General features: G+C 40.3%; 2 protein-coding genes across 2 annotated transcripts in view; both read left to right on the top strand.

Moving 5' to 3' along the window:
• The window catches only part of LOC118422280 (peroxisomal acyl-coenzyme A oxidase 1-like), a 6,174-nt gene extending 1,765 nt beyond the window's left edge, over nucleotides 1-4,409 (top strand). The window contains exon 2 of the mRNA XM_035829798.1: nucleotides 4,249-4,409. Coding sequence (XP_035685691.1) covers nucleotides 4,249-4,409 — 161 coding nt within the window. The remainder of the gene's footprint in view (nucleotides 1-4,248) is intronic.
• Nucleotides 4,410-4,586: 177 nt separating this feature from the next.
• Nucleotides 4,587-13,707, top strand: LOC118422279 (peroxisomal acyl-coenzyme A oxidase 1-like). Its single transcript, XM_035829797.1, has 12 exons — nucleotides 4,587-4,591; nucleotides 4,987-5,153; nucleotides 5,432-5,539; nucleotides 5,868-5,987; nucleotides 6,471-6,756; nucleotides 7,307-7,469; nucleotides 8,717-8,907; nucleotides 9,318-9,473; nucleotides 10,754-10,859; nucleotides 11,262-11,408; nucleotides 11,695-11,901; nucleotides 12,223-13,707. The coding sequence occupies exons 1-12, from the start codon at nucleotides 4,587-4,589 to the stop codon at nucleotides 12,283-12,285; spliced, it is 1,719 nt and encodes a 572-aa protein (XP_035685690.1). The 3' UTR covers nucleotides 12,286-13,707.
• The last annotated feature ends 619 nt before the right edge of the window (nucleotides 13,708-14,326 follow it).

The following is a 14,326-nucleotide window of genomic DNA, read 5'->3' as shown; positions in this document are numbered from 1 at the left end:
ATTGTAGCTAACTGTTAACAATCCAGCAAAGCAGTTGGCAAGATGTCACACCTGAACTTTTGTAGATTTTGCTTTTTGTTGGTACTAGTAAGATGTTATGTGATCAAGACAATATTTTCTTTCTGTTTCAGTGACGCCTTAGACTGTTCTCTGCTATATATACAAGTGACACAGTAATATACAGAAACTTACAGCTAGCAAAAGTCTGTACTCAATAAGATTTTACACAGTACACATTTATACTTCTTCTGCTGAAATCTACGCATTACATTTTGCATCCAACCAAAGAGGTTTGAAAGAGAGTCCTTGATCCAACCAAATTAGACCTTGAGACCTATTAACAGATCATTGATCACTGTGCATTTTGCACATACCAGACTCAATCGTGCCACTGAGCACTGCATTTTGCACACACCAGACCAATTGTGCCACTGAGCACTGTGCATTTTGCACACACCAGACCTATCGTGCCATTGAGCACTGTGCATTTTGCACACACCAGACCTATCGTGCCATTGAGCACTGTGCATTTTGCACACACCAGACCAATCGTGCCATTGAGCACTGTGCATTTTGCACACACCAGACCAATCGTGCCATTGAGCACTGTGCATTTTGCACACACCAGACTCAATCGTGCCACTGAGCACTGTGCATTGTGCAAATAAAGTCAAGCAAAGAACACATATATTGTGAACAATGTGTGAATCTATTTTATCGGGAAAATACCACCAAGGTGACATCATTTTCAGTGGAGATAATAGAGGCAAACAATGCACTGCAAATGCTTTAATGGCAGTTGTTAACCACAGTACTTGCAGACAAGCAATTACCTGGACAAGTACAGACCTTGATGGTGTACTTTTTCAAGGAGATGCACTATACACCTACATAAAACCATCACTAAGATCTGGTGTGGAGTTCCTCTCCGTTGATGATATTCCAGACTATTTGCAACTTTACAACAATACTGTACGTGTATCAATAAAAGAGTCTTACACTGGAGACATATTTGCCACAGAAGCAGTCTATCCTTATTACACCTTAAAGAAAGCCCTAGAAGCAGCATTTGCTGAATCCAACACTTGTCTTTTCATAACAGCACATGGAATAACTGGTTCAACAGTAGCATTGTTGCACGCTGATAACAAGTATTTTGTTTATGACTCACATGCCAGAAGTCCCATAACAGCATTGCCAGATAGCCATGGCACTTCTACTTTAAGCATGCACAGTTCAAACAGCAATCTAGTTTCATTCTTGCAACAACTTAACTGGAACACAACATGCAATTTTGAGGTTGTCCCAGTACAAGCAGAAAATGTTTTCTTATCAGTTGAACCTACTGGTATACACATTATCAATCTGACTAGCAATGTTTCTTCTATGATTGAGTCAGAAAACTGCTTTCAAGTTCAACAACAACACACATACACCTTGGTTAAACCAGAGTTTGTATCTACGAAAGAGAACCTACAACAACCAAACACAGCATTTCCATTTGCACCACATTGTAACCAAAGTACTGGGAAAAACATTGTGCCATGCACCACAAGCAAACATCCAAGTGCTATGCCAGAGAACAGGAATGAAGGCCTCTTGAATCAATTAGTAATGTCACCAAATGCAGCATCAAATTTAAATGATAAAAAAGTGCAAGGTCTTGCAATCCAAAGCGCAATATGCAAGGACAAACAAGAAAAACAAACCTATCAACAGAAGACAGAGAGTCTTGCAGAACAAAGAACATCATACAAAGCAAAGAAAGCAAATGAGACCTGTGAGCAAAAAGCAGCACAGCAAAGAGCATCATATAAAGCAAAACGAGCAAATGAGACCCCTGAGGAAAAAGATGAAAGACTTGCAAAACGAAGAACATCATACAAAGCAAAACAAGCAAATGAGACCCGTGAGCAAAAAGATGAAAGACTTGCAAAACGAAGAGCTTCATACAAAGCAAAACAGGCAGATGAGACAACTGAGCAAAAAGCAGATAGACTTGCACAGGAAAGAGCAAAACGAGCAAATGAGACCCCTGAGCAAAAAGACGATAGACTTGCAAAACGAAGAGCATCATACAAAGCAAAACAAGCAAATGAGACCCCTGAGCAAAAAGCCGAAAGACTTGCAAAACAAAGGACATCACGCAAAGCTAGCAAAGCAAAAAGAGCTGAACAAGAATCTTCACAAGAAAAAACGCAACGACAGAGGAAAAACTGTGATAGAGTGAGAAAAACATTGGCTACAAAATATGTTAGAGAACATAGCATAGACTATACCAGTGAACAATACAAATCAGACTTTCCTGCATTTCATTGCTATATAAAACAGCAGCCAAAGTACTACTGTAGCATATGTAGACAATTGTTATTTCATGACCAAGTGCGAAACTGCAACAATGCTGTCATAGACAAAATAGTCAATGATATTTCTGGTCAACATCATCTCTGTTCAAAGTGTTTGATTTGTCTTGAAAAAGACAAACCCATACCCAATGCTTGGACTAACAATATGGATCCAGGTGACATTCCATCATGCCTGAAACAACTCAGTAGAATGGAAACAAGACTTGTCAGTTTGAAATACACCTTCATCAAGTTAATTGTATTACCAGGTGGACAATTTGGTGAACAAGGTCAAGCCATAAGTTTCCCTACCAACATTGAAACTACTTGCCAACTGTTACCACATAGCCAAGATACAGCTGGGCTAGTAATAGTACACCCTTGTCAGACAAATGAAAGTAAAACACAAAGAACAGACCCACAACACATTGTACGATTTTCCAAAATGCATGAAGCTCTTACATGGCTGGTAACGCATAATCATCTATATTCACATGTGAACATAGCTACCTTTGAAAACTGGGTAAAAAAGTCAAGTGAATTCAATCCAATGATCACAGACGCCAATGAACCAGACTTCTCAAGTGCACCTTCTACTGTCCAAGAACTCTCAGCTTTTCCCTGTAACTACATTAATCCAAATGTCCAGTTACAATCTCTGTTGCAGAATGTAACAGACAATGTCCCAGTGATATCACTACCACGTGAAACATCACCACCACAAAGCATATTTAAAGAGACTGATCTTGAGGAACACTGTTTTCCACAGTTATACCCATATGGTAAAAATGGCTTCAAACAGACGCGTGATGTACAACTAACAGACTTACAGTACTTCCAATCACGTTTGCTCAATATCAATGATTGCTGGAGAAAAAACATCCCATGGCTCTTCTTTGCCTTGAACTCGTATGAAATCAAGAAATTGTACAGTCAGATATCCATTGTATGTAGAATGCAAAAGCAGAGTAATGTTAGATCACAATCCATAGCACAGCCACTAACAGCAGGCGATCTGCATCATGAAATTGATCAACATGTTGAAAGCACATCATACACTTTTATGAAGAATATACGTGGAACAGCAGCTTACTTCAAGGACCAACTGCTAAACTTGCTAGCAAAAATAAACACTATTGGACCACCAACATGGTTTGTCACTGTGTCTGCTAATGATTTAAACTGGCCAGAATTGTTCATGACCCTGAATCCTGACCTGACCTATGAAGAAGCTAAAGCATTACCACAACAAGACAAATGGAACCTAATGAGATCAGACCCTGTCATGTGTGCGATACACTTTAATAGACGCACTGATGCACTTCTACGCTTCATACTGAAGAGTCCACAACATCCCATTGGTAGAATCAAAGATCACTGGATTCGTGTGGAATTCCAATTAAGAGGTTCTCCACAGTGAAATTTCTGTCACGAAGAAAGAACGACAATGCACATCCGGGACCTCTTCCCGCCTTTGGCTGTGGTCTCGCACCGGAGTTTCTTTTACGATTTTTATATCCGGCACACAGCGCACACAAGGGATACAATTCCGCCCACAAAAGTACGCCGGAAAATCCAATTATACCAGTGAACAAAGGTTTCCAGCCAACTTCCCATAGATTTTAGATATAAACTTCTAGTTTAATAATGATGCACATTTTACTGGAACACAACATGAAATTTTGAGGTAGTCCTTCCAAATGCGCCCCGGCCAGCTTTTTTTAAAAGCTTTCTTGTTTTATTTGCACTCTCGCACCACTTTTGGGGGGTCCCTGAGGATGTCATCCATATAATCAAATCAACATGGCCCAACTCATAAAGCTGTAAACATTGTGTGATGAGCACCACATGTTGTGAAAAGTGTGATTTTCCTGTAATAATTTAAGTTCTTCTTTCCCCCCAGAATCCCTAGCCATCAGCGACCCAGCATACAGTAGTGATGATCCCACCTTCATGTCCAGGGAAGAGCTGTACAGCAGCGGTCTGAAACGTTGCATCACCATGTTACAACGTGTCAAGGAACTCAACATTGCAGAGGAGGATCTAGACACATACAGAAAGTAAGCTTCATACATATAAACAGCCCATTGCATTGCCATGTATGGATCAAGTTCTGTGGATTCAGACGGCAGAGGTTCAAGCCCTGTTTGGGCTCTGTGTGAGGGACTGCATTTGCTGCAAGCTGGGGGCCTTGTTTAACATTATGGTAGAGCTTCAGGGGTAGAGCTTCAGTGAGACGGCATGGCGTAATCGACAGCGTGTTGGGCTCAGGCCCAAGAGGTCCTGAGTTTGAATCCTACTGTGCCACCGACCTTGTGCCCTTGGACTTTCCCCACTTGACTCAGGTGAAAATGAGTGCCTGGCTTCGGCTAGGGTCGTCCCTCGGATAGGACGTTAAATAAAGACTGTGCCATGATGATCATAAGGATCGTGGGCACCAAAGGAAGAAAAAGAAAAAGCTTCAGGTGACAAAGCACTGCATGTCAAGAAACCCTCTTTACTTATGAGATTAGTAGAGATGATTTTATATGATGTAGACAATGTACCAAGATGTCAAGTGCTGAATAATAATAAGAGGGAACTGCACTTTCAGTGAATAGCAAATGATGACAGCCTCATCTACAACTTTTCTAACCTACAGTGCAGCATTACAAACTCTGGGTGGGGGAATTGGCATCACCCTACACTGGATAGCCTTCACCCCCACCATCGAGCAGCAGGCTACAGAGGAACAGAAGAAGAAGTGGCTGAAACTTGCACAGGACGTCGCTATCGTTGGGGCGTATGCACAGACAGAGATGGGACATGGTGTGTACCTGCTCTGTGTACTCTTAGGCCTTTACAATTACAATGTATAAACTCCTTTCCAAAAGTACTCTGGAACCATTGCTTATCATGCTCTTAAAAGATCACAATCAGGGAAGAAAGTGCATGAGGTGGGAGAAAAGAAGGATTGCACAGTAGTTTATTATTATCATTGAATTGAATATGAGTTTTTCAATTGAAGTAATGATTGTTTGTCTCTCACACAGTGTTTTCTCTAGAACTGCTCTGTTGAATCTTTGCATTTTCAACTCTTCATTAAGGCACATTTGTGAGGGGGTTGGAGACCACGGCGACCTATGACCCCTCCACACAGGAGTTTGTCATCAACTCTCCTACTCTCACTTCAACCAAGTGGTGGCCGGGCGGATGTGAGTTAGAATTTCTTTGTCCAAAGTCCTTGCAATGTCCCTTGGCCATGAGCCTATTTCTAAAAGGAATGTACATTTTTCACAACTGTTGGTGTATGCCTTGCCATTATTATAAAAGCTTGTATCAGTTCAGCTTGATATGTAAAAGTCTACATGTTTTGTCTGGTTGTTTGATTTCCACATGCACTAAGTGGAATAAAAAGCATCAACGTTAGTTTATTCTCCATACTATAAAAATCTTGAATATTGAAGCTATCACTCACTGTTTTAGACTTGCAATATCATCAGAAGTGATAACTGTTACATAATGTTAACATGTTTTCCTCAGTGGGTAAGACGGCCAACCATGCCACTGTGATGGCCCAACTGTACACCCGGGGGAAGTGCTACGGACCTCACAACTTCATGGTGCAGATACGCAGTCTGGAGAACCATCAGCCCTGTCCAGGTCAGCTTGGGCTTTCATCATTGTTCAATTGTTGACCATGTTTAATTTCAGACCTTGTTGTTAAGGCCCCCTTTCAACTAGACGGTGATCGCGCTGCACTCTCACTTTGACCTAAATAAAATATGTGTCTTCGCTTTTATATGGGTATATCATACAAAATGTAAAAGTGTGACCGAGAAGACAACAAAACACACAAAATGTAAAAAAAATTGTTTCTTTTCTATACAATTCGTTGAGCTTTCTGTCAAATTTTTGGTAGCAGAGTGAGTGGGGTGAGAGCGCCGTCCTATTTGAAAGGGGGTATAAGGTACACAGATCCTAATCTGTAGCTGCCATGTCCAGGTCTATGAAATTTGTTCCGTTGCTTCCCTTCTGAAATACTAGTAACCCAGGTTCCGTTCATCAGAAATTAGTTCAAATTTTCAAATGTTGAAACATTCATTCTTTGCTCCTTTGTAAATGATTCTTGACTCTTATTTTCAGGGGTGACCCTGGGGGACATTGGACCCAAGATGGAGTCAAACGGCAACGACAACGGATTTGCCAGGTTTGACCACGTCCGAATCCCACGAGAGAACATGCTCATGAAGTTCGCCCGCGTGGAAGCAGACGGGACGTACGTCCAGCCGCCCAGCTCCAAATTGGCGTACAGTAACATGGTGTACCTGCGGGGAACGTTTGTGATGAGCGCTGCCCAAGCTCTCGCCTCCGCCACGACTATCGCTGTCCGCTACAGCTGTGTTCGCAGGCAGAGCGAGATGAAGCCAGGGTAGGTTCAGCAGCTCAATGGTTGGACATCATTTCGATGCCAAATTTCTTTTGTTCACAATCGTATGAAAACTGAGCCTTTGAGTTTATGAATATCAAGACTAGTTCATGTAAGTTTGATATGATCATCTACATTCAGCATAACAGATTTCAGGGCTTGAAATACTGGGTGCGTGTGCACCCAGGTGCACCCAAAATTGGAACTGTGCACCCAATTATTTTCTGTGGGTGCACCCAAACATTTTCTTAAGTTTATGTATGTAAAGATATCAAAGTATACTAGTATACATCATATTCTTGACATCTAAGTGTTTAGAAAGATAACAAAAGTGGTGCACCCAAAAAGTTTTTGGTGCACCCAAGGAGGTTAAAAATCACCCAATTTCTTAAGCTGGGTGCACCAGTGCACCTAATCCCAAAAATGAATTTCGAGCCCTGGATTTTCATTAATTGTATAGAATGCGTACTACATATTACTTAGTCGGTTCATAAAAATGGTTCTAGCAAAGAAGAAATTTTGAAAGTAATGTAAGGAAATTTTCCTTGTCCAGAGAGCCGGAGCCGCAGATCCTTGAGTACCAGACGCAGCAGTACAAGCTGTTCCCCCAGCTGGCTGCTGCCTATGCCTTCTGGTTCGCTTCATGGTTCATGACGCAGCAGCACGGCAGCATCACAGGCAGCATGGAGAAGGGAGACATGTCTGGCCTGGCAGAGGTAAGGCCTGTCAATACATCTGTCAATCAATCAATCAATCAATCAATCAACCAATCAATTACTTAATCAATTAGAATTTAGTGGACTGACATGAAGCTGCATGGAAAAAGGGAGACATGTTCTGTTTGGCGGAAATAAGGCCTGTCCATCCATCCATCCATCCATCCATCAATCAATTAATCGATTGATCAACTATCATTCAATCCATTGATTTGTGAATAAATTAGTCAATATATTGGTCAGTCAAATTTTGACTCCAACTGACATGAAGCAGCAGCATAGAGAAATGGGACATGCGCATGCTGGTAGAAATAAGGCTGATAGATAAGTCAATGATTCAATCGATCAGTAATAATCAATTATTGGTAAATCAAACATAAATCAAAGATATGATGTATCAGCATGGCAGCATCACAGGCAGCACGGAAAATGGTGACATGTCCTGTCTGGCAGAAGTAAAGCCTGTTGATCGATGGATTAATCAATCAATTAATCAATCAATCAATCAATTGGCTACTTAAAAGAACTGACATAAATCGTGGAATCTGTGTTGATCTCATCTGTGCTGATATTTGATAGATGACATGATTCAAATTAAAACTTCCATTTGCTGGAAGAGGCAGGGCAATACAATAAACTATTTTACCTCAAGGGAGAGGTGCAAGCTTCCAGGTGCATTTGACCCTTTACTGGGGTTGTGTGTCAGGTAGGGTCAGATGACCAAAATACATGGGCTAGTCATCCTGAAAAAGGCTGTACAAATGTAGCTTTAGCTGTAGTTTGTAAATCACAGTTTTTCTTACATCTGTTTATAACTTTGAACCTAAAATCATCATCATAGTATGCTAATTCAGTTTATTGGACTCATTTGTATTTTAATGTCTATCATTAAGTTAGGGTAGCTAAGTTATCAATGTTAAGGTAGCATAGTTTGTATTACAGGGTGATCAGTGTCATTCTTCACAAAGTGTTTATCTCGCCTTTAGATATTGTTGTCTACTTTCCTTTTAAAATCTTTCACTTTAAGTCAAGTCCCTAAACTGGGCTGAGATTTCCACTTTTATGGGCTTGACGCCTAGACAGCTGTCAGCCAATCAGAGAATGAACTTTACCCAAATAAAACTTAGGGAAATGTAATCAATTTACTGATTGGCTAACAGCTGGCACAGGGGACAGAAAAGGCTCTGTGAAGGTGAATTCTGAGAGATATTAGATTGGTAATTTTGACTATGTTGTCTACCTCCTAGCTGCATGCACTGAGTGCTGGCCTGAAGTCTTACACCACAGCAGTGACGGCCAGAGGGATTGATGTATGTCGAATGGCATGTGGGGGACACGGATACTCCCACGCCAGCGGTCTGCCGGCGCTGTTTGGTGGTGCAGCTGCGTTGTGTACAGCAGAGGGGGAGAACACGGTCATGATGCTACAGACAGCAAGGTACTCACTTGGTCACTCTCTATTCAGTATGTTTATCACCAAATAGCAGTTACTCAAGCTACTGAATATCATTTTGGAAAATTTCCCAAAGTTTCACAGCCAGTTGCTTGTCAATGAGTAACTGCTATTTAGTGATAACTACTAAGTCAAGCAATTGGATATGATTTTGGAAAATTTCCAAAACTTTCCCAAGTCATATCCAGTTGTCTGAGTAACGCCATTTGGCATATCTTATTACCTGGATGTCTAACCTTCATCAAAGTATCCATACAGTAGATATCCCTAGAACAATTCTTCAAAGTTTAAGTTGTCATTGTATGTTGACAATGTGCTTCATCAAGACTTTAAAACTTGATCAAAATGTATTGTAAATTTCAATACATTCAAAATATGTACATTTTGTCGCACAGGTACCTGGTGAAGTGTTTTGCACAATCCCAGGCAGGTAAGAGGCTGACCGGCACCGTTGCGTACCTGTCTGCCGTCCAGCCCTCACCTGTGGCAGGTAACAGGAACATGTCTGATCTGGGGACACTGGTGGCCGCATTCCAGCACAGGGCAGCCAGGTGAGGGAGATTTTTTCATAGTCTCTAACAGTCGCTTTTGTTTTTTTCATTTTGTGCCATTGTAGAGTCAATTCCAAGTCACCGAGATGGTTTTGAAATAATATTTGTAATAAGTTTGAACTATTTTGAGTAAAAGAACATTCCAGTCACTAAAGTTCGAAATTGTTCAAACATTTCAAAATGAAAGTTTAAACATGTTTGAACCTTTTTATATTTGTTGGAACATTTGGGAAAGTAATGATATAATTATCTCTTTATTTAGAACGATTTTCAAACATCTATGTGTTTTTGTTATTGTTCCAACATTTTGTGTCATTTTTTCCCTCCATAAAAACTTTTATTGACCCCATAAACAAAGCTGCTAAGCTTGGTCCTTTGTTTGGCTCTTGTATTTTTAGATTTTCTTTAGTATACAATGGTGAGTCTTCTGTGAGAAGGTGTCAGACAGACATAATTTCCTGCGCTTGGCAGGGGTGTGTGAATTGCCCTCTTCCCAGCCCACTGACCCAGTTTCATCATATTGTTTCCATGTTCGAACATGTGATCACAAATGATACATCTATGTTGGAACAGTTTAGAAACTAACAGAAATAATGTATTTGATGTTAGAAATGTTTCCTAACATGTTTGAATACTATAGAAATATTTAGAACATCACATAGATGTTATAAATAGTTCTAAACAGTTACTTAGCACAGTTAGATTGTTACAACGATTTCCAAAATGTTAGAACAAAAGGCAAGAAACAACCTCTCGGTAATATGGAATCGACTCTACCATGATTTTGCCTAATGTTAGTTACAAAAGTATATCTTGATAATGTCATTTTATGCTTCTATTGTATATATTATTGTATAGTCTATGTTGTGCCATGTACGTGTTTTTATGTGTGGGAGGGCAGCCTTCAAAGGTGCATTTTGCACCTGTTTTGCCCTCCTTTTCACTGTGATAAATCCAAATAAAGAACTAAAGAAATAAATACAAGGACTGTACTTCCCCAAAACATTCCTTAGAGTGGAACTTTCTATCATATTCAACTACATGTAACTGGCCTTGTAGAGGAAAGCTACATTCCTGTTGCCGGATCCTCTCAGATCATTTCTGTAAATCTGAATAAGTAAATATCAAATCAGGTGAAGTACAGGGAGGAGGTCTCCCTACATTGGAAATCATGCCCTGGGCACTTGACCCCAACTAAAGGGATGTTTCCCAGTATTTGTCCAGATCCAGAGTACTTAGATTATAGAAACATGTCGATTTACGTACTTTTGTACATGTAGGATGGTGAGACACGCCGCCATGCAGATGCAGGGTGAAATGCAGAAAGGGAAGGCTCGAGAGGACGCATGGAACAGCTGCTCTGTCCTGCTCATCAAGGCAGCTGAAGTAAGTTTCTTATAGCTGAGACTTAAGCAAGTGATGTTACCCATTTCAGCTGACACGGAGGCGAGCTGTCAACATGATTTTCCATTGTCTGTTGCTGTTGTTAGCAGCTACATGACTTATTGTACATTTGTTTTCCGTGTTTGCTAGTTACTGCATATACTGGTAGAAGTTAGAAATTCTCAAAAGAAGTAAAGAAAGCATCTGCCAATTCTCTGTGGTGTTTGACAAGAGTATACAGGCACTGCCAGTCTGTAAAAGTTTAATCATTCTTAAAGCAAGAATGCAGCCATGTTAAGGGGACTGTGGAAATCTACAGTTGCAGGAACACTACCTTAAGATTTTGCAGCGTCTTAGCAGTAGAATCATGTGTACTAATCATGTTCCTTCACCTGTTTTTGACAGGCCCATGTCCACTCGTTTGTGGTGAGAAACTTTGCGGAGACGGTGCAGACAGTGGAGGTGGATGAGTCAGTCAGGGCGGTCCTGACATCCCTGTGTCAGCTGTACTCCCTGTACGGCATAACGGAACATGCGGGGGACTTCCTCAAGGTCAGCATAAGGAGTGTCTTGTTATGTTCCATTGTCTTTGTAGAAATAGAGGTATTGTTTTCAATCTGTTTGTCTTGGTGTCTTTATTTTTCAAAATTTGTATCATACAAAGGTATTACATCTAACATAATGTCAGAAAAATCATTCCAAAAACACGAGACATAATATGCATGGGAATGCATAATAATTAATGTACCTAGTTCCTAGACCTCATGGTCATTTGGGGGACAAGGTGCCACGATATGCATGACCTAAAAATCTTCCTGCTTTCCTTCTGTCTTTGTAGGACGGCTACCTGACAGGCCGAGACATCGACGCTGCGAGCTCCCACCTGAGCGCCATGTTAGCTCGAGTCCGACCCGATGCCGTGGCGTTGGTCGATGCCTTTGATCTCCACGACAAGATCCTGCGCTCTGTCCTGGGTCGCTATGACGGCAGAGTGTACGAACATCTGTACGAGTGGGCCAAGAAGTCTCCTCTCAACAAGTCTGAGGTTTGTTTGTCTATTTGTTTCCATGACAACACCCTTTGCTGTGGCAACAGAGTGTACAAACATCCAAAGAGTGGGCCGAGAAGTCTAACCCAACAGGTCTGAGGGTTGTTTGTTTAGGTTTAGGAGATAGAAGTCTTCCCTTCCAAATCCATCTCTTACGTGGCCTTTCTTGTGGATTTTGTCCTTCCGCAGTTATTGTGATTGTCAAGCAAAATCTGGCCAATTCCAATTGTGTCTGTTTTGAGTCACATTTTTAAAACTTTAGGTTGATAGTGAGCAATAACCTATCTTTTACAATAGGTTCTTGTGTTTTCCCTCCAGGTTCACGAGTCTTACTACAAGTACCTTCAGCCTTTCCTCAAGAGTAACAGGGCCAAGCTGTGAGGAAAGAAGGCATACCAACATCATCAGCAGAGAGACAGTACTCAGCAGTACAGCCTAATATGGACAGGAATGAGTGGCATATGATGATCCATGCTTCTTGGATTGGCATCCAATGATCTCCTTGACAATGACAAACTACAAGATTAAGTTGTAAGATGTCTTGAGATTTGGTGGCTGTGAGCTATTGATAGGGCCTCTGATTTTATGCACCACTAATACTGTTTAGCCTTGCAGCCTGTCATCGATCTGCTTGGAAATTATTAGAGATGAAGCAGAGTCACAAACAAATATATGAAGATTTAAGTATCTAACAGATCATATGCTATGTATGTCATTGGAACAATATATTATGAATGAAAGAAAATATTTTTATGAATTTGTATACAGATGATGATAGACTGTTTATGATGTAATATATCAATAATCATTTAAAAAACAGAACATGCAAGATTTCATAACTATGGCTATTATTATGCAGGGACACTTTTAAGAAACTGAGTTCCACACAGTCACATTGTACACATAGCTACCATTATGTACAAGGTAGTAAATGAGACTGACCACACGTTTTTAGCACCATGTTCTTATATTCTAGAGAAGTCATATAATTTCTAAAACATTTTATAGCACTTTCATTATTCAGTACAGTAGCTGGGTAAGAATTTGTAAGTAGTTTTCTAATAGTATGTTAATTTTGTCACTTAGACCTACTTGTCTCAGACATATTGTTATTCTTACTAATCATAAGCTTTGTGAAGGGATTCTTCCCTTGCTAGTCTACCTATTGCCTTTCTTTGCCTAGCCTGGTTACCATCCACCATAGTGACTGCTGGCCCAAATTTTTTTGCTGGCTGACAGTGGTTGAAAAGATTGAGTTAGTGGTTACAACGGAGGATGGTACCCAGGCTACTCTTTGCCAACAATAAAGTACAAGTCAGCTTTCTTGCGACAGTGATGCATTATGTACAAGTATCTATAATACTGTAATACAAAAAACAGAGTCCTTAACCTAAAGTAAAGTTTGTAAGCAAATGGTCAGCATACAAACTACAACACTAGCACCTGCTGCCTCAGATTCTCCACATTGTATTGTTTTGTTGCGATTCAAATAAAGTTAACTATCATACATTGTGTCTATAATATCTACTTTGCTAGAACAGAGATACTTTTCAGTGCATTGTAAGTTCTTCAGCTTCTAGTTCCACTAGATACACTGTAAAAGTTGATGTTACCAAAAATTGGGAAGCTCCATGATTTAGTTACAACATTGCCCTTTGCATCATTAATTGCAGTCATGAACATGGACTGCTCTGTACTATCCTACCATAGAAAATAACCTGTATAGCACACTGCAGAAGTAGCCATTTGGCTACCAATTTGCTATTTCTTACAATGTTAGCCAGGGAGAAGGCAATCTAGGATGATCATCAGTGACAAGAGTGCCAACCTATATGGACTGCCATGGTCAGTAGCCAATCGGAATTTTCCTGACTGTTGGCAGCATTTGCTCCCAGTGACAAGGTCACATGCACAAAGTATGAGGATATAGTTCCCAGGCCGTTTTGAATGGCTTAATATGGCTTTAAGGTATCTCGGTTGGCTAAATTGGCATTTTGACTTTCCACTGTTTTCTTATTAATGAATTAAGAAAGAATGGAGCCATAACGAATGTTGATAGATAGGCATTAAAGAATTCTAAATCTGATTTTTTGGGGGCCAAATTGATGACGTCATCATTTTTATTACCTCTGATATTATTTTTTTCTATGACAAAATACAGCACTTTGGTACATACCACTGTAATGAAACTTCGTTTATCGTTGCATAATGATGGAAGCTACAAACGTAGTGTTGCGCAAACTGATATCTACTAACGATCCGTAGTTATTAAGAATTAATTTTTTTTAATTAGATGAAAACAAACATTCTCTAATTACTACAGATCATTAGTAGATATCAATTTGCGCAACACTACGTTTGTAGCTTCCATCATTATGCAACAAAAAACGAAGTTTCATTACAGTGGTATGTACCAAGGTGC

This window comes from Branchiostoma floridae, chromosome 9, assembly GCF_000003815.2.
Source record: "Branchiostoma floridae strain S238N-H82 chromosome 9, Bfl_VNyyK, whole genome shotgun sequence".
Classification (NCBI taxonomy): domain Eukaryota; kingdom Metazoa; phylum Chordata; class Leptocardii; order Amphioxiformes; family Branchiostomatidae; genus Branchiostoma; species Branchiostoma floridae.
The sequence above is the reverse complement of the archived record's forward strand: the minus strand, read 5'-3'. Positions and strand labels throughout refer to the sequence as shown.